General features: G+C 38.0%; 1 protein-coding gene across 1 annotated transcript; it reads right to left on the reverse strand.

Annotated features, from left to right (window-relative positions):
- Positions 1–5,465: 5,465 nt before the first annotated feature.
- On the reverse strand, positions 5,466–7,451 carry LOC125784331 (piggyBac transposable element-derived protein 4-like). The gene has a single exon (XM_049467588.1). The coding sequence runs from the start codon at positions 7,339–7,341 to the stop codon at positions 5,635–5,637; it is 1,707 nt and encodes a 568-aa protein (XP_049323545.1). The 5' UTR covers positions 7,342–7,451; the 3' UTR covers positions 5,466–5,634.
- Between the last annotated feature and the right edge of the window lie 19,279 nt (positions 7,452–26,730).

Raw genomic sequence — 26,730 nt, forward strand, 5'->3', positions numbered from 1 at the left:
ACATTTTTCAAATCATTTAAAAATTTAAATCAATTAATTGTGTAAATGTGTGATAGGAATCCTTCCTTTCAAGCTTTAATACTATCAAAGCAATTTACAAATGTCTCCGTTTGTGTTTGATCTCTCTAAATGCTAGCAGATAGTCTGTAAACGTTCCTTTTCTCTCTAAAGCATCAATACCCAACCAAATAAAACAGATCAATTCTGACTGATGATCAAAGTGGATTTTTTTCATTCTTTCTTCTTTTTCTTCTAACAGGCATCTGACTGATAAAGACTGATAGAGAGTCCTCATCTAAATATATGATTAACCCCCCCCCCCCCCCCTCTCCTGCCAGTAGCTAGCAGAGCTGTCACACGCTGCCAAAGCAACACATCAGTCAGAGGCAAGCAGGTCAGCGTGTCTGTGAAAAAGCTTGACATGACAAACTGACCCTGGTCACCTTACCGTATCCTCTCAATCAGCCTCCCCGGCACTCGCTGAGATACTGCGGGAACCCAGCCCACATTCATCTTCCTGAACTCAGAGCCAGAGTGAGTCACTTCAGTAAAATAGATAAAAATATATAGATCTTTATAATGCAGTTTTACTAGTAAAAACTCTCATTTCAGATATCAGCTGTGAAATATTTACTAGTTATAATAATCAGATCTGCATTGACTTACATGGAATTTTAATCTTTATTCTATTCTTTTTATTAACAGATCTACTTTTGTGCTACTAAATGCTCCAGTTATAGATATGTATAATTATTTTATTTCTAATAAAATGATAACTAAAATATCTTAGACAAGTAAGCCTAAAATGACCCCAGTGATACAAACCATAATCAGATTTTACTGGTTAAACTCAAATCACATATCTCTTACATGGAATTTTACTCTGTTATCTATAATTCATATCTATAATTACAATTATTATCTACATATCTACATTTGTAGTACTACTACACACTCCAGTTATAGATATGTATACTTATTTTATTACTAGTAAAAAAGTATTTGCCAATTCATATAATGCACAAGGTAACGAATGCCTGTTCATAACAGATACTGTACATAATCTAAATTGAAATATCAGAAATGTGTTTTTCTAATATGATATATATATATAAATATATTGATATTACAGTTTTTCTCCATTGCTTTGGCTCATTTTTTGAAACTGAGATGACATTCTCAAAATAACATGGACAAATTCCCAAACTAACTTGCAGTTTCTCATAACAGAATGGCATTTCTCATTGCTTTCATCACATTTCAAATGCTTTGTACATGTCTCAAGCACTTAGTACATCTTTGCAAATGGTTTTGTACAAGTAGCCTACACTTAACACAATCATCCTACATTTAGTACATTTTCCAAAAGAATGCATCTTGTTGATCTATCTTAATTGGTTAGTTCTCAGTGTAATGGTTGTTCTCTCCAAAACATGTCAGCACAATTTCATCATATAAGTCATCATCTGCAGAATAGTCTGCTCAATTCTCAAAATGAATTAAGAAATTGTAATACAATACAGAACACATATTTTGGAACATTTCATAAATTCATTACAATCAGGTGAGTAGGTAACAGGTGAAAGCAGGTTTTGACGAAAATGAGTGTCCCACATTACTGGTGACCAATCCATCAGTTTGTTGTCTATTATTTTGAATGCTGGCATTGCTCTATATACAGTGGATATAAAAAGTCTACACACCCCTGTTCAAATGCCAGGTTTTTGTGTTGTAAAAAAATTAAATCAAGACAAATAATTTCATAACTTTTTTCACATTTAATGTGACCTATAACCTGTACAATGCAATTGAAAAACAAACATAAATCTTTACAGCGAAAAAATATAAAACAAAAAACTTAAAATCACCTGGTTAAATACATATAACTAATACTTTGTTGCAACATCTTTTGCATTTATTACAGCACTCAGTCTTTTTGGGTAGGAACCTATCAGCGTGACACATCTTGATGTGGCAAAATTTGCCCACTCTTCTTTGCATAACTGCTCAAAATCTGACAAAATGTGAGGGCATCTCCTGTGCCCAGCCCTCTTCAGATTACCCCACAGATGTTCAATGGGATTCAGGTCTGGATTCAGGCTGGGCCATTCCAAAGCCTTAATCTTATACCGCTGAAGCCATTCTTTTGTTGATTTAGATGTGTCCTTTGTGTCATTGTTGTGCTGAAAGATGAAGTTCCTTTTCATCTTCAGTTTTCTACCGAAGGTTTTTGCCAATACTGACTGGTATTTGGAACTGTTCAAAATTCCGTCCACCCTGAATAAAGCCCCAGTTCCAGCTGAAGAAAAACAGCCCCAAAGTATGATGCTGCCACCACCATGCTTCACTGTAGGTATGCTGTTCTTTTCGTGACGAGCAGTGTTGCTTTTGCGCCTAATATACCTTTTGGAATTATGTCCAAAACGTTTAACCTTGGTTTCATTAAAACATAACACATTTTCCCACATGCGTTTGGTAGATATCAGATGAATTTTTGGAAAATTAAGTAGAGCTTAGATGTTTTCTGGATGTTTGTTTTGCACAGACATATGAAGAAGTCGGCAGATTGTTGTCACATGTACTACACAGCCAGTACTTGCCAGAAATTCTTGCAGCTCCTTCAGTGCTGCTGTCGGCCTCTTGGCAGCCTCCTAGACCAATTTTCCTTTTGTCTTATCATCAATTTTTGTCAAATGTCTTGTTCTTGGTAATGTCTTGTTGTGCCATGTTTTCTCCACTTGATGATGACAGTCTTCAAAGTGTTCCATGGTATATTTAATGACTTTTGTAGCCTTCACTTGACTGATATCTATGAATAATGAGATACCTCTGATGCTCTGGCATCTCTTTGTGGACCATGGCTTGTGCTGAAAGATGTGGCTACAAAAATATCAGGACAAGCCTACTAGAACAGTTAAACTTTATTTGGAGTTGATCAGAGGCACTTTAATTGTTGACAGGTGTGTGCTGACTCCAATTTAAAGTGAGTTTGAAGGTTATTGGTTAAATTTGAACACAGCAACACCCCTAGTTATAAAAGGGTGTGCACACTTATGCAACCTCAATATCTCAGTTGTTTATTTTTACTTCACCTCCCTGAAAGATTTCTGTTTGTTTTTCAATTGCATTGTACAGGTTATAGGTCACATTATAGGTAGAAATTATTTGTCTTATTGTAATTTTTTTCCATCACAAAAACCTACCATTTGAACAGGGGTGTGTAGACTTTTTCTATCCACTGTATACATCTTGGCCTGGTGCTAGTTCTTTGATGCTAGTCCTGTGATTATATAACAATGATATAGTCCTGTGATGATATAATGATTATATAGTCCTGTGGCGATCAGTGTAGAGGATGGCTCAGGCATTCTTCCCACAGTGCATTGCTAAAGAACATATCAGATGCAATGTTGATGAGAATTTATGGCCAAACAGACTGCAGCGGATGGATGGCCAGGAAGGTGATGGAGAGAGGGGAGTGACACAGAGTAGTCAGAATGTTACTGTATTGCATTTGTGATGCTTGACTATTTTTTTACCTACTGTAATGTATTTTGTTTTGTTTTTGCAGGTTTTTGTAATTTGTATACATAGTATATTTGATACATTTTCCTTAGTATTTTCTTTTCTTTCTACCTACAGTAATGTGTAAAAATGTACTTGTAAATAAAAATAGTTACAATTTCCTCAGCAGAAAGAGTGCAGTGTGTGTGGTGTGAACATTGTATTCCTTTAGCTAGACCTCTGCCATAAAGACAAAACATCTAAGCATTTTGACTTGCAGTACTTACACAATGCCAAAGGGACAATGCATTTTGGGGGCACTGATGATTTGTGTGAGAAAGGAAATCAGTTTTGACACATGGGTAAACTGTTTTTGGAGCGATATGAGCAGTGATGAGGATCCATGTAGTTTTGCTGCACCGTCCAGTTTATTTTGACAGATGGACAAAATTAATGAAAATGTGCCAAAGCAATTGAGAAGGATCTATGCCATTTTTATGGTACTGACTATTTATATGGGAGAAAGACTTCATTTTGAAGCAAGAATGAACGTTTTGGGAGACATATGACATTTTGCTGGTTATCTGAAGTGTTGTGAAGAACTGTAAGTCTGTTTGGCCAATTTACCTTATAGTTATAGGAATGTCATCTCAGTTTCAAGAAATGAGCCAAACCAATTGAGAAAAACTGTAAATTACTATCTTCATAAAAAATAAAGACATCACTGTAATATAGACTAGTTAGCGACAATCAGATTTTACAAAATTAAAAAAAATACAGATCTCTGCAATATAGTTGCTAATAATACTCATATTCCCAGGGCCACATATATAATTAATTGTTTACTAGTAAAAATCCAGTTTACAGATATCTATAATTACTTTTTTGGTAAAAGAAATTGTATTTCCAGAAATCTACGCTGAAATTAGGCTTAACTATGATTAGTCATTTTAGATTAAAACAACAAGCCAAAATCCAATTTTACCGATAAAACGCCAATTAAAATCTCTGTAATTCGATTTTACTACCAGAAGTTTCTTATATTACAAGGACCACATATAAATAATGTAATTTTGACTAGTTAAATGTTACCATTGATTTAAATAGAAATTTTACACTCTCTTATCTGTGATTATTTTTATTTTTTTGTAAAAGAAGTAAGCTATGTTGAGCTATGTATAATTACATTTGTATTAGCTTAAATGTTAATTTCTGATATTTACACTGTAAGTCCTTGTCAGCATATCTGTAAATTAACTATACCTATAATGTAGTTTAGAGTAGCTGTAATGTGTGATTTTAGACCCCCCCCAAAACAGTTTGATTAGTAATAATAATAATATTAATTGATATAGTTTTTACCAACCATAATTACAGTGTAGATAGATAACTTGAATCACAATTTCTACTAGTAAAGGTAATTTACTAAAATATATTTTAACCCTTATATTGTGTTAGAAAGCTGTTTACACCTGTGGTGTTTGCGGGTCAATTTTGACCCGTGATTTGAAAATGCTTGAAAATGCTTAAAATCACCAGTTTTCTTCCAATATTGTTTTTCAACTCATTGTTGGCTTAGTATACATTCATATAAATGGAACCAGTGTGGGAAATTTCTTTAGTTGGCTCCACAGACAGTGTTTTAAAAAGTACCACTCGTTTTTGAATGCAAAAACTATTTAAATTCACAAAAAATATTTGTCATACTTATAGACTGAGTAATTAGAAACTGTAAATGTGTTATAGACCTATATTAGAGTACACCTACCAAAGAAAAAAATAATATTATTTAAAATTATTAACAATAGTGACATCTTTGGTGTTTCGGGTCAAAACTGACCCGCATAGATAAATAGTAGGATAAAGACAACAAGTGTTCAAATTTCTTTCCATAAAACCAACTTTTATTTAACCATACCAATTAACCAAGCAATTTAACTTTAACAAATGAACAATGACCAACAACAGTGTGTGTGTGTGTGTGCGCCTGCATTAACCATAAACTGAACATTGAAAAATAATATGATGTTAGTGCAGGTGAGTCACTCTGAATGAACTTATGAACTTATGAACCATGAAACTTAGCATCAGAAACTTTAACTGTGTGTGTGTGTGTGTGTGTGTGTGTGTTCAAATGCATGAATCACAGTATTTGATGGTTACTGTGTGCTCCGCGCAAATGAATTTCTTGCATGTGTGGCAAGTGGTGTTGGACTTCCTGTCCTTGTTGGCGGGGCAGGACTGGCACCTCTTCCTCTTGCTGCTCCTGGAATCTCCTCCCTGGTTTGTATCACAGGATGATGATGTGAGTGTTGGCTGAAGCCCTTTCACCAAACGAACAGACGCTTCGGTTCGGGGCAGCCTCTTTCGTCTTTCGATATAGGGAGAAACCAGAGACTTGCCCAACTCCTCCAGAAAAAGCCTCCTCTTGAAAGGTTTTTCTCCATTCCATCCTGGATCTATTTCAGTCCACACTACATATGCGTTGTATGCCGAAACGTCCAGCATGTTGTAGAACACAACCATTGGCCACCTTTTTGTCCCCCGCTTGCATGTGTATGTGCCGGTGACCTTGTCCAGGTTGTCAACACCACCTTTGTTCTTGTTGTAATCCAGGATCATGTCTGGCTTCTTGTCCTCCCTACTGCTCACACCAGCATCCCTGTGGAGAGTTGACATCAGAATGACATTTTTGTTCTTTTTGGGACAGTAGGAGACAACTGTGGTTCTTTCTGAGAATGCAAACTTGGATGAGAGAGGAGCCCTGTCTTTCGTTCCAAGAAGAGCTAAGGGAAGCTCAGGTTTGTTCTTCCTGACTGTTCCCACCATCGTCAGCTTCCTCTTTAGAAGCTCTTGCGCAAGGTCATAGGAGGTAAAAAAATTATCACAAGTTATGTTGTGCCCCCGAAGACCCTTGGTCATGTCCAGGACGACCCGCTTGCCCTGGTTCTTCTCTGGCACTCCGGTGGCAGATTTTCCGGTATATATTTGCATATTCCATGCATAGGCAGTTTTTGCATCACAAGCTGCCCATATTTTGATCCCATATTTTCCAGGCTTGCTTGGCATGTACTGCCTGAAGGGACAGCGGCCTCTGAAAGGGACTAGCCGTTCATCCACTGTCACCTCTGGCCCAGGATTGTACACAAAGGGTAAATTTTCCACCCATTTGTCCCAAACCTCCCTGATGGGAGCAAGCTTGTCATTCTCACGACGAGCAACTCTGGTCTCCCTGTTGTCAAAACGTAGCACTCTTGATAACACATGAAAGGCTTGAAGGGACATTGTGGCACGAAAAATAGGGCGTCCTGACTCACTATCCCATAAGCTGGCCGTAGCTTCATTACAGGATCTGTACACCCCCGCAAGAAGCAACAGTCCCATGTGCGCATCTAGCTGTGTTTTGTCCATCTCCGTCCAGCTATCACCAAACACTCTTCTCCCTTCCATGTTGGTCATCTCAAGTAGGATACTCTGAATAGGTCGTGGAAAGAACAGTTCAAACGTTGACTTGATGTCTTGGGCGTGTGACACAGCGTATCTAGTAGGCCCTGGAGTCATTCTGAGGATGTTTTCCATCGGTGCCCTGGCTTGGGTTTGAGGAGGGCTTGATAACCATGAAATGTCACCTTTTTTTGACTTGAAGACCTCTCCTTGAGCATCTGTGACATCTGGGTCCTCCTCATCAGATGTTTGGTCTTGTTCAGGGTCATACTGAACATCATCCTCCTCCTCAGACACATCCTCCTCAGCTTCACTTCCCTCTCTCTCCTCAAGATCACCATCATTACCAAAGATATGATCTAGCACCTCATGAACAGAATACCTTTTGCTCATGTTGACTGATACTCCTACAGAATTCAACTAATAATATCCCACCCAAACCCTCTTTATATGTGCCAATGTTTGTTTATAAACAATGTATCAATATGCTGTGAGAAAGTTTTAGTTCACGTGGGGGTTGGTGTTTGTGTGTGTGTGTATGTGGGCCAATGTTTATAAACAATGTATCAATATGCTGTGAGAAAGTCTTAGTTCACGTGGGGGGTGGTGTGTGTGTGTGTGCCTGTATGCATTTTCTATATGTCTCTGTGTCTGTGCATGTGAAAGAAGCCTGTGTGTGTGGGCCATAATTGGGCATATTGGGCCACAATTGATCCTCAGAGCAACCCATAGCTTTAAGGTGATGCATAAAACAGCCAGTAGTCTCTGCCGGGTCATTTTTGACCCGTAACACCACAGATGTAACTTTTTTTTTTTGAGACCTTTAGAATTTACTAAAATGGTAAAAATGTATATTTCTACATTCAATCAGGTGTGTCTGAGGATTAGATGAAGCCTCATTCCAGAACAAAAAAGCAAATGGTAATTTTTACACATTTAAACTTGAAAACGGGTCAATTTTGACCCGAACACAATAGAAGGGTTAAAGAATCTGTAACTGTAAAAGTAAAAATGGAGTTATAGTTAAGAGAGAGTGAAATTTCATGTGAAAATCAATGGTAACATTGGTTGACTAGTCAGAATTTCGTTAAGCATATCTGATCCTCGCAATATGTCTAGTTAGAATACATTTATTACTGAGTAGATCTGATATTATTATTTGTAAAAATTTCACAGTTGATCTCTGAAATAGTGAAATCTGTTTTCCGATTTTACCGATTAAAACTACATATTTGTGTTTAATTTTAGGCTGAAACAGCTTGACATTTAAAACATGAATGACTTCAACAAGGTTCCTGGTTCTAAGATTGGGAAAAAATAAATAAATTGTTGGAGATCTTTAGACTTTCTAGGAAAACCTTTAACAATGTTTTTTCAGCCTCATATAAGTCATTTACAAATTTGGTCCAGAACTGTAATAGTTTTGCTGAAAATTGAGAGTGGAATAATGAGTTTTAAGACTGCAGCTTAGATAGATAGATAGATAGATAGATAGATAGATAGATAGATAGATAGATAGATAGATAGATAGATGGATGGATGGATGGATGGATGGATGGATGGATGGATGGATGGATGGATGGATGGATGGATGGATGGATGGATGGATGGATGGATAGATAGATAGATAGATAGATAGATAGATAGATAGATAGATAGATAGATAGATAGATAGATAGATAGATAGATAGATAGATAGATGATGGCTTGAGGATAAAAAACAGTTTTTAAGGCAGCTTTTCCTGGTTTTCATAGCCCTGTATCTCCTGCCTGATGGTAATAGATGGAAGAGACAATGTCCAGGATGTGATATATCCTGTGTGATGTCTATGGCTTTTTGGCAGCATCGGGAGGTGTATATTTGATCTAGAGTGGGGAGGGTACAGTCAATTGTTTTCCCCGCTGACCTTATGACCCTGTGAGCTTCTATGACCTTTCGAGCTTCATCTTCTTGTTTCTGGATTTTGAATAAAACTAAATGTGAACCATGCAGCGACCTTATTGGCCCGAAAACAGCTTTTAACTATTCTTCTCCTTTTCCCTGTTGGCATAGTTACTGCTCTTCAAAGGTGGGTGGAGTGGTTTAAACCTTTACTTCAGTCCAGCAGTGGAGGAATGAATCAAGTAAAAAAAAGACATTTCCTAGAATCAACTCCCACAAGTCACAAGTCCAACAGCAAAAGCTCAGAAAACCAAAGCTAAATAAGCTAACTTCTTACTACATCCAGCATCTTACAGCACAGACACGGTCTTTAGTCCGATGAAATTGACCTATTTTTAATTCTTAAGTCTTAGGTTAAAATTAAATGATTAACCTCAAAATCTCATCAGAACAGGTGTAACCAATCATAGATTTAATATAGACGGTTTTATCAGTGTGGCACAATTATATTACATAGAGTAAAAAATAAATAAATATAGAATAAATGTCAATAACTAAAATGTAACTGATTAAAATTGTGTTTCACTACTCAGATCTGCACTACATCCATTTCCATATATACTGTAGAAAGAAATATAAAAATAAATGAGCACCCTTTAAATGTATTTTTATCACATAACTAATTATTTAATTATCAGTGGTTTAAGTTAAAAAAAAGTTAAAAAATAAAATAGTTTCTGTCTTTTAGAAATAAAAGTATCCTCAATTGTAGATATGATGAAACTGGCCCTCATCAGGACCTCCCCTTGAAAAGAAGAGCAGGAGTTTACATCCTATAACCCCGGCTTCAGCTCCGTGCACCGCCATTACTATACTGAAAATAACACACACACACACACACACACACACACACATATATATATATATATATATATATATCCTGGTGCAGGCTGCTACACTATGCGTAGTCTATGTATATATATGTCTATGACATTATTAATACAAATATGGCAGCGCACAGAGCTGAAGCTAGCATTATAGGATGTAAACAGAGGTTTTTAATAAGCTTAATAAGCTTACTTTTAAAGTTTTTAATGCCTCGTTTTAAATGTCAGAGCTTTTCGGATTCTAGCAAGGAGGTGTGGAGCTACTTTGAGCTGGATAATGGTGTAAAAAGCTATTTATTGGGGCAAATTATGCCAGTCTGAAGGGTGTTTGGACAAACTGTTGGACAGACTCCTGGATCTCTGAACGCTGTGGGAGAACAGAGGTGTCCTATTCATCAAAGGTAAGTACTATTTATCATATTTTACTACATCAAAAGTCCATTTTACAGTTCTGCTTTAAACCAACACAAACATTTACACTGCCTGGCCAAAAAAAAAAGTAAAGTAAATGATGTGGGGTTGATGCTGCAGTTGGTCTGCAGGTCTAGGTTCAGCAACAGTATGTGCTGAAAGAATGAGGTCAGCTGACTACCTGAATATACTGAATATAGAGCAGGTTATTCCATCAATGGATTTTTTATTCCCTGATGACACGAGCATATTCCAAGATGATAATGCCAGGATCCATGGGTCTGGAATTGTGAAAGAGTGATTCAGGGAGCATGAGATCATCATTTTCACACATGGATTGTTCACCACAGAGTCCAGATCTTAACCTCATTGAGAATCTTTGTGATGTGCTGGATGGAGAAGGCTTTGTGCAGTGGTCAGACTCTACCATCATCAATGCTGCTGCAAGATCTTGGTGAAAAATGAATGCAACACTGGATTTAAATAAATCTTGTGTAAGTATCATAAAAATAATACAAGAAAAGTGTAGGAAATTGGCTTTTTAAAGTCAAGGCATCTCCACTGGCCGACCATCAGAGTAAGACATTATCTCAGACCCTGACGGTTTTAATCTTCTGGGCCTGATTTGATTTGGCTTCAGCATGACCATGACCATGATGTTTCTCACCATGTTCACAAGGGCCCACCATCCACTGTAGCTGATGCTGTTATTTGTGGAATGTTGCAGGCATTCGTGTCATGTGTGCAGACGACGGTTTCGGCTTTCACGTGTGTCTCTCTCGACCTGCACGTGTCCTCGAAGGTGACAGAGAAGAGGAAGAATGGTGTGGAGGAGCGATGATGATGACAATCACGCTCTTCAGATTACAGGGCAGGTTATCATTCCTTCACACTGGCTGACTCGTATATCCTCCAACCCGGGGAACAAGAACATCCTTCATTATATCAGCATCATCAGTATGCTGGTAAAACACACAGCACTGTGTTTATTTGATATGGCTGAAAGATTAGCTGCTTTTATGACTTTAATAAAAAAAAGCCTAGGTTTTAATCAGACCTACGATCAGACAAGCATTATAAGAAATGCTACTGTAGAGGAAACCAACAGTCCAATGCAATGAATACTGTATAGGGTGGCGTGAAAAAATATTTGCCCACCTGGAGGTTTCTTGTGTTTTTGCTTATTTGTCATACTGATATTTTTGGGATTATCAAACAAACTTTAATATCAGACAAAGATAAGCTGAGTAAATATATATATTAAAAAAATTAAAAAACTATTCAAGCCAATCTAACCCTGTGTGAAAAAGTGTTTGCCCCTAAATACAGTGTAATAACTTGTTTGTGCCACTCTTGGCAACAACAACTAACAATCTCTGTGAACAAATTTTATTTCACTCTTCTTTGCAGAATTGTTTTAATTCACCCACATTAGAGGGTTTTTCAGCTCGAACATCCTGTTTAAGATCATGCCCCAATGTCTCAATCAGACTTTGACTAGGCCACTCCTTTTTTAAGCCATTCAGAGGTGGACTTGTTTGTGTGATTTGGATAATTGTCCTGCTGCAGAACCCAAGTACACCTGACGTCAAAAACAAATGGCCAGACATTCTCGTTCAGTATTGTCTGGTAAACAGCAGAATTCTTGGTTCTATCTATTAAGTGAAACCTGCAGTTCTTTTCTGCTCTGGGTTCTTTTGTGACCTCCTGGATGAGTTATCCATGCCCTTTTGGAGTAACTTGTGTTCCATGTTTTCTCCATTTGTGAATGGAGAATGGTCACTGTGGTCCGCATGAGTCCCAAAGGCTTAAAAATGACTTTGTTATTTCATCTGTTTTTGAATTTTCTCAGATTTCAGCATGGTGTGTCGCTTTTTGAGATCTTTTAGCTGCTTCATGTTGTCAGACAGGTTCTATTTAAGGTATTTCTTGATTCTACAAGTCTGAAAGGCCTGGTTGTGGTTAGTAGTGAAATTGAACTCAGCTTTCCAAAAAGTGTGAATAATCACAGTTAATTTATTGGGGGGGCAAACACTTTTTTACAAAGGGCTAGATTGGTTTAAAAAGTTTTTTTTAAACTATTAAAAAGCTTATATTTGTCTTATATTAAAGTTTGTTTAATAATCTGAAAAATGTAAGTATGACATAAATGGAAAAAACTAAGATTTGTACAGATGCAGCTCAGTCGGGGTACTTTGGACACTTAAATCAGATTTCATTATGCCTTTTGTGTCAATAACAACCAGATACACAACAAAAACTTCATCAAATCCAGAGTAATAGAAGTGCAGAGTCTAATAAAAACAATGGAAGTTAGTTACTGACCCCAACGTCCATCCTATAGTTTTCAGATATTACTTATCCTGTGCAACAGAGGTAACCCCTGGTTCTCCTATCGTGGGGCGGTCCTGATGAGTGCCAGTTCCATCATAACATTTTGATGGTCTTTGCAACTGCACTTGTGGATCTTTTAAAGTTCTTTAAAAGTTTTTTTTCTTTACTTAATTGAGTAGTTCTTGCTATTATATGGATAAGAACATTTCTCAGATAGAGCTATTCCCTGTATACCAACAGAAAATCTGATTTCTGTGTAGTCTGAGGTGTTATAAATATGATAATTAGTCATTAAGTCTTAAGATAAAGACCCGCATACAGTAACAGAAACATTAGAAAAAAGAACAGATGTTGGAAATCTAAAGTAAAGGCAGTGAATCTTCCTGAAGTGTTAAGAGGCTCTAAACAATAACAGCATGGCTCTTGAAGTCTTGTGACCTGCAATGAATGCAAATGCGGAGCTAAGTGAAGGTATGAGGGGAACAGAGAGCCGCGGTTACGCTCTAACCTCAAATAGCTTTTTGAGTCATTGTGAAACACGACTGAAATGACAGCGTACAAAGGTGAGTCATAGGTATGACGCACTTGTCATAGGATGCACGGATGAAAATGTTTTCAGTCTCTGTTTAGCGTGCTCTGAATCACTTCTGTTCATACCACAATAACATTCAGCTGTAATGCAGTGATGGCTTTATCAGATTATTCACCAGGATTCTTAAAGCGGCAGTCTTTAAAGCAGCAGTGCGTAATATTTTTTCTTTTAAATTGAACACAGTAGTATTTCTGAGTTGGGGGAGGGAAAGAAAATGTTGCAATTAATAGTATCATTGTCTAATGAGAGTTTAAATGGAAGTAAATATAAAAAAATAATAATTTCTGGTCATTTTGTAAAACTTCTATTGGTCCCTTTATCGAGAATTTTTTACACAGTGAAAGGAACAGTTTGAGTTCAAAATCTGTGAATTGAGTTCAGAATCTGTGCAATCTTTAAATCCCAAAACCTCCAAAACTTAAAATAAACAGACTGTTTATGTTTTTAATTGAAATCAGTAATGTTTCTGAGTTGGGCAAGGAAAAGAAAATATTACAATAAATGGTATCAGAGTCCTGGCATGAACATCCCTTCATCATTTAAAATATCATTGAAAAGTTACCTTATTGGTGGTTTGGAGAGCCATGTCAACTGCGCTTACAACTGCTCATCTGCTTCCTTCTGCTGACAACTTTTATGAAGATGCGGATTTCATTTTCCAGCAGGATTTGGCACACTGCCAAAAGTGCCAAAAATTGGTCTTATATAATATTTATATAATTTTCTGAGACACTCATTTTTGGGTTTTCATTGTCTGTAAGCCATAATCATAAACAATAAAAGAAATAAAAGCTTAAAATAGATCACTCTGTGTATAATACATCTATATAATATACAAGTTTCACATTTAGAACTGAATTACTGAAATAAAGTAGCTTATTAATGATATACTATTTTTTTGAGATGCAGAATAGAGTGGTCTGATAGGTTTGTTGGATGTAACAGCTCTCTACGTTTTGACAGTATTTTAGAAAATAACAACAAAACAAAATATTCATTTAAAATCTCAGATTTTCACACAGCAATTTATTTCCATTAACCTGCATTAAAGGTACTCTTACATATCGTCGCTGGTTAATGAAAACGTGTATCTCCAAAACAGCAACTTTACAGGAAAGAGATCAAGCATTTTGGTTAAGGGACACTTAACCAAAATGGAGATGAAACAGCGACAATATGTAATTCGATGTAGATTATTTTTTGAGGTTGCATCATTATTTGAGGTTGAAAAAAAATCAGCCCATCTGAATGAAAACCATTTTTTAAAAGCTCTAAAGTCCGGAGGGAAGATGTTTTTGAGGAAAATCATTAAACCATTTCTTTAATGATGGATCACGATGTGTAGAAGTGGTTTATGATTGAGCGATACCTTGTGGGAACCATCATCAAAGGAACGTTCATCAGAGCATCACAGCTACAGGCTACAAAGCTGGTTAGGCAGCAGAGTGCGCTGAGTGTTGATGTGCACACAGGCTATTTTCTGTCGCGATTTTAAATTCAAATTTGATTGACTCCCTTATACGTTTCCATAAGTGGCTGCCCTTCATCGGGTCTTTGAAGGCGGCGTTATCGAATGTAAAGGTCAGCAGGGTGTGGATGATGGTTAAAAAGGCGTGAAAACACACTGAGTCACATGGAAGCCGAGGCTGGAGGAGAGCAGCTTCAGTGACGCTGGAGACTTTAGCATCTTGCCTCTGCAATCTTATTAAAATGCACTACAGCAAATGAGATTTTTGCGAGGCCGCTGAAAATGATGCGTATAATCTGTTTTTCTCCATTTCATTTGGGGAGGATTTCCGAGACAGCCGAGCAGCCCCTCTGCCTCCCCCGCCAGCTCATTAATATTCATTGATGATCCATCCTTTGCCGCAAGCACCAGGTATTGTGATGATGAAGAGTGAGGCGCGAGCCCACACAGGGCGAGAGAGAGAGAGAGAAAGAGAGAAAGAGAGAGAGAGAGAGAGAGAGAGAGAGAGAGAGAGGGATGAATGAAAGTGTTCTGACGCTGATGAGGTGCTGCTTACGTACTATTCAAGAGGTGAGTCACACAAGGCTCAAGCTTAAATCACCTGTGTGTGTATAAAATGTGTGTGTGTGCATATTTAGATTTGTACCTTTGTTACGTACATAAGCCAGTGGTAGGGCTGAGCAATTAATCAAAAATGATCAAAACCAACATTCAGAACCTCTAACCAAATTAATATTGCATAATTAAAAAAAAAAACACTGAAATACTAAGTGATACTTTTTGGACATGCATTAAGTTCAGTGTTAAGTTTTTCATTCATTTAAAATGTTAAAATGTGTTTTATATTTTAAATTCTTTAAACTAGCACCTCTTGCTTAGATTAGACAGTTTTGCACATCTTGGCTGGATTTTCTCAGTCAGCTTTATAAGGTAGAGTCACCTGGAATTAATAAGCTTTCAGTTAACAGCTGTGCTGAACTCGTCAAGAGTTAATTACTTGAATTTCTTGCCTCATAATGTGTTTGAGAGCATCAGTTGTAAAGTAGTGAAGAGGTAGAGTTGGTATACAATGAATAACCCTATTTGAGTAATGTTGTAATCCATAGGATTAACTAATTGAAGTTAATCCTAAACATTTTAAGCACTTTGAAAGTATCCTCATCGCAAAGACCATCAAAACAAAAAAAACGTTATGATGAAACTGGCACTCATCAGGACCACCCCAGAAAAAGAAGACTGAGAGTCACCTCTGTTGCACAGGATAAGAAACCGCAAGTTAACAGCCCCCCAGATAAGAGCACCTAAATGCTTCTTCAAAGAGTATTTTGCTTTGTTTAACACTTTTAAGTTACTACATGATTCCTTATGTGTTCCTTTATAGTCTGGATCACTTTAGTATTATTTTACAATGTAGGAAATAAAATATAAAACATTGCATGAGAAGGTTTACAACATGTTTCAACTGGTCAGGAACCATTTAAAGATTTCATTTAGATGGTAAAGGCAATGTAGGATTATAAGTGTGTGTGTGGGTGTGTGTTTTAGTGAAAGAGGAAAGAGAGAGAGAGAGAAAAAGAGAGAGAGAGAGAAAGAGAGAGAGAAAAGCCTGTCACAGTAACAACTGGAGCCCACACAGCCAACTACATACTGCATAAGCCATAATCAAAAGCTATTATAAAACTCTATTCTGAAGGAGGTAATTACAGCACAGTTCCCTACTATAGTTCTGTATCAGTGACCTGCTAAATTACGTCTGTCTAAACAATTCTGCACACACTTCTAACACGCCCAAATAAGGTCATCCATAAAAACAGGGTCCGCATTATGAAAAACAGGGACTGGGTTATTTTCAACTGGCTTTAATTAGAGAGCTGTAAAAATCATGCAAAAACATTTTTCCTTACTTTTTATTTTCTAAAAAACATATATTAAATGCTGCAAAATATAAAAAAGTGTAAAAATACACTTCTCTACAACACAGAGTTACTATATTCACTAATACCACTTACAACTTTACTGTACACAACACAAGCCTTATGTTCACCATGTCCAGAAGCTCCACCCACTTCTCTACTACAATACAGAGTTACTATATTCACTAAAACCACTTACAACTTTACTACTGTACACAACACAAGCCTTATGTTCACCATGATCAGAAGCAGACTAATCAGCATTACAGATGTTTCTAAAGAAATGGACGCAGTGTGAGAGATATAATAGCTGTTTCGTTGTTTAATGCATGTGATAATAACAACAACAACAACAAGGTTTTTACACATCGTCAGTACAACACATCAAAAATACACAGCAGTTGTACACAGAGGATAATACACCTCTATACTGTACAATCTATCAGACGCTTTGTATTCCCACCAAAACCAGTAACACTGACATTTACAGGTGTATACACACACACAAACACACACACAAACACACATAATCAATCCACACACACACACACTTACGCACACACACACACACACACATACACACACTTACGCACACACACACACACAAACACACACATGTGAACCTGGAAACACGTGAAAAAGAGAGCCAGCTGCCAGCGGCTGCATATTCAGAGCCAGCTGTCCACCACACACAGACACACAGACAGAGAGAGAGAGAGAGAGAGAGAGAGAGAGAGAGAGAGAGAGAGAACGAGAGAAGAAGATGAGAAATGGATGGTAAAATGTGGCAGAAACAAAAAGCAAGAGAAAGAAAGAAAAAGACAAGTGTAAGACAGAGAGAGAAAAAAAATTATCTGAGACAGAAAGAAAAGAGATCAAAATTGATAAAAGAAAGATGTATGGTAAATATGGGAAGATAGAGAGATGAGAAATATATGGTATAATTGGGCAGAAAAAGAAAGAAAGAAAGATAGATAGAAAGAAAAAGAAAGAAAGACAAGTGTGAGAGAGATGAAAAATGACATGAGAGAAAAGAAAATAGATAAAATTTAATGAAAAGGGGGATATGGTAGATGCAGAAAAAAAGAGATGAGAAAGATATTGTAAATGTTTCAGAAAAAGAAAAAGAAAGAAAGAGTCAGAAAAAGTGCAGCTGAAAGAAAGAAAAGAGATAAATGCCAATGAAGGAGAGACAGGGGAAAAGACTGTAGCAAAGAATAAAATAGAGAAATGCAAAATAGAGGAAAAAAGAGAGAGAGAGGTTAAACGTAAAGAAAGAGAATGTAGCAGAGATAGAGAAATGAGTGGGATAAAAAGAGAAAACAGAGAGATGAGAGAAGAAAAAATAGAATGTGACAAATGAGAGGAGAGGAAAACAGCAAGAGTCAGAATAATAAAAAGAAAAGAGAAAAAGAAAGGGAGACAGAGAGAGAAATGAGAACAAGAAAGAAAGGGGAAAATGTAAATGTAATAGAAAAAGAGAGAGATGAGATAAAGAAAGAGGGAAAAACTAGAATGAAGAGAAAAAGTGAGAGAGGAAAAGAAAATAATAATATAAAGTAAAATAATATAAAATGTATATTGGCCTATTTGTTTGTTGCTATTTAAAGTATTAAATGGATATTTAATGTCTTATTTAATTTAGTTTATTATTTTTTGTTTATTACTTGCTTATTATTATTATTTTTTTTACATTGGTTTTATCATTGATATACTATTGAAGAGAGAGAGAGAAGAGAGAGAGAGAGAGAGAGAGAGAGAGAGAGAAATGAAACCACATGACCAAATATGATCAGGACAAACTAGCATCACAGAAACACTTCAGACACACAGATCTAAATAATCCAGTCCAATCAGCTGTCCAGTCTCACCACTGATCTCACTAATCGTCCAATCACAGCCCTCCAAACTGTTAAAAAGACCCTTAGAACGTCTTACAGTCACAGTTAATACATTTAACTGTGAGGATAGGGAGGGGTACGCAGCCAATTCCTGCCCTACAGACCACCCTCCCCCTATAACACACACACACACACACACACACACACACACACACGTGCTCTTGCTTTCACATGCAAATCATACTTTAATCTCAGCTCCCTAATAGACCACCATGGCAACAGAGACACAGCCCTAATGAGGCAGAGGCACAGGTTAATGCCAGCCTGTGCATCAGCCACGAGCACACACACACACACACACACACACACACACACTTCAAGCTATGTAAATGTAAATGCAATCATATCCATCGCACATCTAAAGTGTGTTTAAGATTAATTATAGCTTTCCTCCCACTCCTCACATAAGTACCTCTATTTAGAAATAAATATGAGACACACACACACACACACACACACACACACACACATACATGCACGTGCACACGCCCATTAAATGCAGATGGTGACACATGCAGTGGTTGTTAGCGACACACTAAGTGTTAATAGGCCTGTCTGTTTCACCACATTACACACGCTGCCTCCGTACGAGCAGGCCGACTCTGACACGCCAAAGCAGCCTGCCTCCAATTTAGCAGCGTATTAAAACCATTAGCTGACACACTGCAGCCTGAGCGGCTCCTGTCAGGCACCAGCGCTTCCTGAACTCATACACTGACACACACAGATCATAAACTCATAACTCCTCATAATGTTTAGCTCTCCAGGGCAGTGGTGGCTCAGTGCCTGGTTAAATTGTGGGTTATTGATGTGTGAAGTGGGTAGCGATCCGAGTCCAAGTCAAGACCAGGGCTCATCGAGTCAGACAGAGACTTTTAGTACTCAAATCTGAGTCAAAACCCACACTTTTAGGTGTATTAGTCAAGTCTGAGTTAAGATAAAGACAGGAAGGCATTGAGTCTCAGTCATGACCAAGATTTTTAACAGTCGATATTGAGACAATAAGTAGTTGAGTCGAAATTAAGACCCATATTGAGAATGGCCCAAGGGACCAAGTCGAGACTGAGATCTCTAATAGTTGAGTCTGAGTCAAGACCAAGACTTATAGCATTAGACACGTTAAGTAGTTGAGTCAAAATTAAGACCAATATTGAGAATGGCAGAGACTGAGTCAAGACTAAGACATTTAATAGTTGAGTCTGATCCAATAATAAAATGCATTGACTGTGTCAAAACTGAAACCAGGGCAAGACAAAGACCAGGGCACATTGAGTGTGAGTCCAAGACTTTTAACAGTCAAGTTTGAGTCAAGATCAAGATATTTAGTGGTTGGTTCTAAATTAAGACCAAGACCAGGAATGGCAGAGACAGAGTCAGGACCAAGACCAAAATACATCAAGCCAGAGTCAAGACCAAAATATTTTGTAGTTGAGTCTCAGTCAAATCCAAAACCAGGATGCATCGAAGCTGAGTTAAGACCAAGAAAAGGACGTATCCAGTCCTAATCAAGAACAAGACCAAGACCATGATGCATTGAGTCTTTATAAAGATCAAGAAAAGGAAACATCAAGTCCTAATCAAGACAGAGACCAGGATACATTGAGTCCGACTCAAGACCAAAACTGAGGCACTTAGAGTCTAAATAAGGACCAAGATCAGGATACATCAAGTCCTAATTAAACCAAGACCAGGACATATCAAGTCCTAATCAAGACCAATACCAGGAAGGGTAAAGTCCTAATCAAGACCAAGACCAGGATGTATTGAAGACTAATCAAAACCAAGACCAGGAGGCATCAAATCATAATCAAGACCAAAACCAGGATACATTGAGGACTAATCAAGACAAAGACCAGGACGTATCAAGTCCTAATCAAGACCAAAACCAGGATACACTGAGGACTAATCAAGACCAAAACCAGGATTGATCAAGTCCTAATCAAGACCAAGACCAGCACACATCAAGTCCTAATCAAGACCAAAACCAGGACATATCAAGTCCTAACCAAGACCAAGACCAGAATACATCAAGTCCTAATCAAGACCAAAACCAGGACATATCAAGTCCTTATCAAGACCAAGACCAGAATACATCAAGTCCTAATCAAGACCAAAACCAGGATTCATCAAGTCCTAATCAAGACCAAGACCAGCACACATCAAGTCCTAATCAAGACCAAAACCAGGATTCATCAAGTCCTAATCAAGACCAAGACCAGCACACATCAAGTCCTAATCAAGACCAAAACCAGGACATATCAAGTCCTAATCAAGACCAAGACCAGAATACATCAAGTCCTAATCAAGACCAAAACCAGGATTCATCAAGTCCTAATCAAGACCAAACCAGGACATATCAAGTCCTAATCAAGACCAAGACCAGAATACATCAAGTCCTAATCAAGACCAAAACCAGGATTCATCAAGTCCTAATCAAGACCAAAACCAGGATTCATCAAGTCCTAATCAAGACCAAGACCAAGAAGCATCCAGTCCAAATCAAGACCAAAACCAGGACGCATTGAGGACTAATCTAGATTAAGACCAGGATTCATCAAGTCCTAATCAAGACCAAGACCAGGAAGCATCCAGTCCTAATTAAGACCAAGACCAGGACGCATTGAGGACTAATCAAGACCAAGACCAGGATACAAAAAGTCCTAATCAAACCAAGACCAGGACATATTAAGTCCTAATCAAGACCAATACCAGGATACATTGAGGACTAATCAAGACCAAGACCAGGATACATAAAGTCCTAATTATACCAAGACCAGGAAGCATCAAGTCCTAATCAAGACCAATACCAGGACGCATTGAGGACTAATCAAGACCAAAACCAGGATTCATCAAGTCCTAATCAAGACCAATACCAGGATTCATCAAGTCCTAATCAAGACCAAGACCAGGAAGCATCAAGTCCTAATCAAGACCAATACCAGGACGCATTGAGGACTAATCAAGACCAAGACCAGGAAGCATCAAGTCCTAATCAAGACCAAGACCAGGAAGCATCAAGTCCTAATCAAGACCAATACCAGGACGCATTGAGGACTAATCAAGACCAAGACCAGGAAGCATCAAGTCCTAATCAAGACCAATACCAGGACGCATTGAGGACTAATCAAGACCAAAACCAGGAAGCATCAAGTCCTAATCAAGACCAAAACCAGGACGCATTGAGGACTAATCAAGACCAAGACCAGGAAGCATCAAGTCCTAATCAAGACCAATACCAGGACGCATTGAGGACTAATCAAGACCAAAACCAGGATTCATCAAGTCCTAATCAAGACCAAAACCAGGATTCATCAAGTCCTAATCAAGACCAAAACCAGGACGCATTGAGGACTAATCTAGACCAAGACCAGGAAGCATCCAGTCCTAATCAAGACCAAAACCAGGACGCATTGAGGACTAATCTAGATTAAGACCAGGATGCATCCAGTCCTAATCAAGACCAGTGCACGCTAAGAAAAGTAAGTACAGATTTGTACTTAAAAGGGTACAAAGCTTGTCGCTGGGGCTGTACCTTATATTGAGGTACAAAAAAGTACCTTTCAGTGAAAGTCCTTTTTTGTACACATGTTTTTTGTGCCAGTAAAGATTATAAAAATTATAAACATTATCATCAACTAAATATGGTTTAAAAACTTGATGATCCAAAAAATGTGCAATTCAAATATATACTGTTTATTAGTACAGTGATACAAAATATTGAATGTACCCTTTGGCTGGTTAAATGGTACAAATTTGTACTTATTGCTGTTAGGAATGACTTCAGAGGGAACAAATCTGATCCTGTAAAGACCAATATTGTACCTTTGAGGGTACAATTATGAAGAGTGTACCTTTGAGTACAAAAAAGTACTCATATAGTACCTCTGTTTTTTAGAGTGTGGTTTTTAACATCACTCACAAGATGACACATCACAACTTATACTGGAGGCATCCTCAAGCTGTCCACTGAGGTAAAACTTGATGATAAACATGATATAAACATGATTTACATACTGCTATCCCGTGACATTTGGAATGTCAGATTATACATTCTATTTCTATATTTTTCTTTGTCTTGTTTAGTAATTCTTTTTAGAGGCATGGTCTTATTCTGTTATGTAGTTTCATTCAATTAATTTAAATAGGAAATAGAATTAAACGTGTCCACAAATAAAGATATATGAGGAAATATTCCATATAGTGTTTTTATATTGAATTAATGAGGGTTTACTTGTCAAAAGATGTAATTTCTGGCAGTGTTACCTGTTTACAGCCTGCCTGCATTCACAAACACACACCCACACATCCAGTTGCATGCCTGCGCACACACACCACAAACACACACACACACACACACACACACACCACTCTACTCCACTCCACATCTCCTCAGGTTGTTGTACCTCCGTTACGGCCCTTATCAGCATGTCCTTGAGAAGCGTCCGTAAAAGCGTGATGTGTTTTCCCCCTCTAACACCTGCTCTTTAACCCAGGAGCGTGAAGGCCTCCTGTTTACTCAGCGCCTGGAGGAACACAGCTCAGTGGAAACACGGCACCGTGATGGACGTCCTACAAAAACAGGATTTCCAAAATCTTCTTTCAAGCACTAGTGTTTCCCTTGAGGTGAGATGTGTGAATATAAAAGAACCCTTCATAAAAGAAGCTTCTTATGAAACAACACAACTAAAAAGAAATGAAAAGGCCTCTGTACTTCATTTGTTCTTGTTCTTTATTCTTGTATTATATTTAGTTTCCCCTGGAGGTCCACTTATAATTGTAGTGTGGGGTTTATGTACCAAACAAAAAAAGAAGAATAATTCTTTAGCCCTTAGAGGAAAATAGTCTGGTTTTTTTTTTATTTTATTTTGTTTCTGTGGACTGTCTGTTTTTAAAACCACTTCTGTGAAAAGGATACATACTACTATGCCAAAAGTCATGGGATAGCAGTATTTAAATTAATAGTGAAATGTTACTTCAGGGGGCAGCTTGGGAATGCCCACACCTTTATAAGTTCAAGCGATGTCTAATAGGATGGTGCGCATGTGATGCTTTGTACAGCGAAAATAGAAGTAGAAGTCATCATAGACTCATATATCATTGATATACAGCTTCTGGACCATTTAAAAATGATAAGTTTCTTTGATTTTACCAAGTTAAAAAACCTCTGGAATATAATCAAGAGGAAGATGGTTAATGACAAGCCATCAAACCAAACTGAACTGCTTGAATTTTTGCACCAGGAGTAAAGGCATAAAGTTATCCAAAAGCAGTGTGTAAGACTGGTGGAGGAGAAGAACATGCCAAGATGCATGAAAACTGTGATTAAAAAACCAAGGTTATACCACCAAGCATTGATTTTTGGACTCCTAAAACTTTTATGAATATGAACTCGTTTTCTTTGCATTATTTAGGTCTATATAGGTCTGAAAGCTCTGCACCTTTTTTATTATTATTTCAACGATTTTTCTTTTTTTTTTGGCAAATAAATGCTCTAAATGACAATATTTTTATTTGGAATTTGGCAGAAATGTTGTGCGTAGTTTATAGAAAAAAACAACAATGTTCATTTTACTCAAACATATACCTATAAATAGCAAAATCCAAAAAACTGATTCAGAAACTGAAGTGGCCTCTGTATAGCTGTATAGTGGTGGGTTAGAATCATCTCCTGACACTGCACAGACACGTCCAGGAGGCAAATCACCTGAATATTGATTTCACCTGTGCACTTTAGTATAAATACTGTAGATCTTTACTCTACACATTATTATTCCTTACCTGTTATTATCTCAAGTTACGACCTTGTTTTGTTTTATGCCGACTCTGATTTTTGCTTTCTTATGTATGACCCCTGGACTGTTACCTGTTTGCGGTTTGTTGTATCGATCTGGCTGTTGTTTACTGGTATTCACTGTGCTTGATTTAACTGTCCCCTGTGCTTTATTTAATAAATGATTTCTTTAACATCTGCACTTGTCTGAGTCCTGCCCATCCATGGCACTGTGTTCAACTGACCTTTTTTACAGAATGTAGGAGCACTGGGATAGAGCAAAATTAGCTTATTTTAAAAGTGTATTGTTTTGCTTCTGCAGATCTGTTTCAACCATTTTAACAATTCAAATGCCTTAATAAAATGTTCATCATTCCATATAACGAGTTGTGACACAAATTCTGGAACAATATTAAGAGCCATGTGCCCTCTTAATAACAGTAAGAAAAAGAGCAGTTCAATTCATTTGACAGATTTAATTTTAGATTTTATATAAATATTTAGAGCTTAGCTTTATGGGTTAATAGTGTGTGTTGTGCTGGTATGAGTGGATCATTACATTACATTACATTACATTTCATTTGGCAGACGCTTTTGTTCAAAGCGACTTACAATAATGAAGTACAAAAGTAATAGGAATTTAGATAACCCATTTTTAGATAGGGCTTAAAGGAGGTCGAAGGGAAATAAAGGGATAGAGAAGTGAAGGAGGGGAAGAAGGAAATGGGGTTAGAAGTAGTTAGTGTGTTAGAGGTGTTAGGAGAGTAAGTGCTCTTTGAAGAGCTCTGTCTTCAGGAGTCTCTTAAAGATAGCGAGAGATGCTCCTGATCTGGTAGTGGAAGGTAGTTTGTTCCACCATTGGGGAACTCTGTATGAGAAAAGTCTGGATTGCTTTGTGTGAGTGTTTGTTTGGTAAAGCGAGGCGACGTTAATTGGAGGAGCGCAGCGGCTGGGAGGTAGCGTAAGCCTTCATGAGTGAGTGCAGGTGGGAAGGAGCCTGTTCTGTCATCACCTTGTAGGCGATTGTAAGAGTTTTGAATTTGATGCGAGCATCAACTGGTAGCCAGTGGAACTCAATGAGCAGCGGGGTTACATGAGCCCGTTTTGGTTGGTTGAAGACCAGACGTGCTGCTGCATTCTGGATCATTTGGAGTGGTTTTACTACGCAGGCCGGGAGGCCAGTTAGCAGGGCATTGCAGTAGGCGAGGCGTGAGATGACGACTGCTTGTACCAGGAGTTGGGTGGCCTGTTGCGTCAGAAACTGTCTAATTTTCCTGATGTTATAAAGCAACCGAGGCCACATGGTGCGTGAAGGAGAGCTGGTCATCAACCATAACACCCAGGTTCCTAGCAACCTTTGTCGGTGAGAGAGAGAGAGAGTCGATGCTTATAGAGAGGTTGTGTTGAAAGGATGGTTTTGCTGGTATGACCAGAAGTTCAGTCTTTGAGAGATTTAATTGAAGGTGATGCTCCTTCATCCAAGAGGATATGTCAGACACGACGATATCCGTGCAGAGATTGAGTGATCTTCAGGTGAGAATGACAGGTATAGCTGGGTGTCATCAGCAAAGCAATGGTAGGAAAAGCCATGTGAGTGGATAACCTGACCAAGAGAGGCAGTGTATATTGAGAAGAGAAGGGGACCCAGTACCGAACCCTGGGGAACCCCAGTGGATAGGGAGTGGGCTGAGGAAAGCTGTCCTTGCCACGACACCTTGAACGAGCGCCCAGTGAGGTATGATCTGAACCATGACAGCACATTGTCTGAGATGTTTGAAAGTATAGTTAGGAGGAAGTCGTGGTTGATCGTGTCGAAGACGGCCGAGAGGTCCAGCAGAATGAGCACTGAGGACTGGCCTGCAGCTCTAGCAGTTTTCAACGCTTCAGTCACAGACAACAGAGCCGTCTCGGTAGAGTGTCCTTTTTTGAATCCAGATTGGTTCTGGTCCAGGAAGTCATTCTGGGAGAGGAAGCCAGAGACCTGATTTAAAACTGCTCTCTTGAGTGTTTTAGAGAGAAAGGGTAGTAGTGAGACCGGTCTGTAGTTATCAACCTGGGCGGGGTTGAGAGAAGGCTTTTTAAGCAGTGGATCAGACACAGCAGTGCTGCTGGAGTTTTTGAACACCTCAGTGTCACTGCTGGACTGGGTCTATCAACCACTTTACTTGACTTTACTTTATCTACAAGATGAAGCAGCTATAGGTAGGATTGTCTTATCATTTCTAATAGAAAGTAAGTGAACACAGTGTTTAAAAACTCCAGCAGCACTGCTGTGTTTGAACCACTTGTACCCACCACCAGCAAAATAATAGCTAATCTTTGGGGGTCTTGTAGGGTATTGAAGTAGGGTATCTCCTGGTTATTGAAGAACCACAGGGTGAAAGGAGGATAATAATATATGTACGGAGAGAAACAGATATATCAAGATAGATCAATGTATATCAATTACAAAAATGACAAATGACAAAAAAAACAATTTTTTCACCTCTGCTCTTAAAAACCTATAAAAACCTTTATAGCAGCTTTATTTTAAAGATCGTAGACCGCCTGGATCTCCCGCTAGCTAAATGAAGCGCTGTTTGTAAACTGAACTGACCTCAGACAGATGGTAGAGTCGAGGCTCA

This window comes from Astyanax mexicanus, chromosome 19, assembly GCF_023375975.1.
Source record: "Astyanax mexicanus isolate ESR-SI-001 chromosome 19, AstMex3_surface, whole genome shotgun sequence".
In the NCBI taxonomy this organism is placed as follows: Eukaryota; Metazoa; Chordata; class Actinopteri; order Characiformes; family Acestrorhamphidae; genus Astyanax; species Astyanax mexicanus.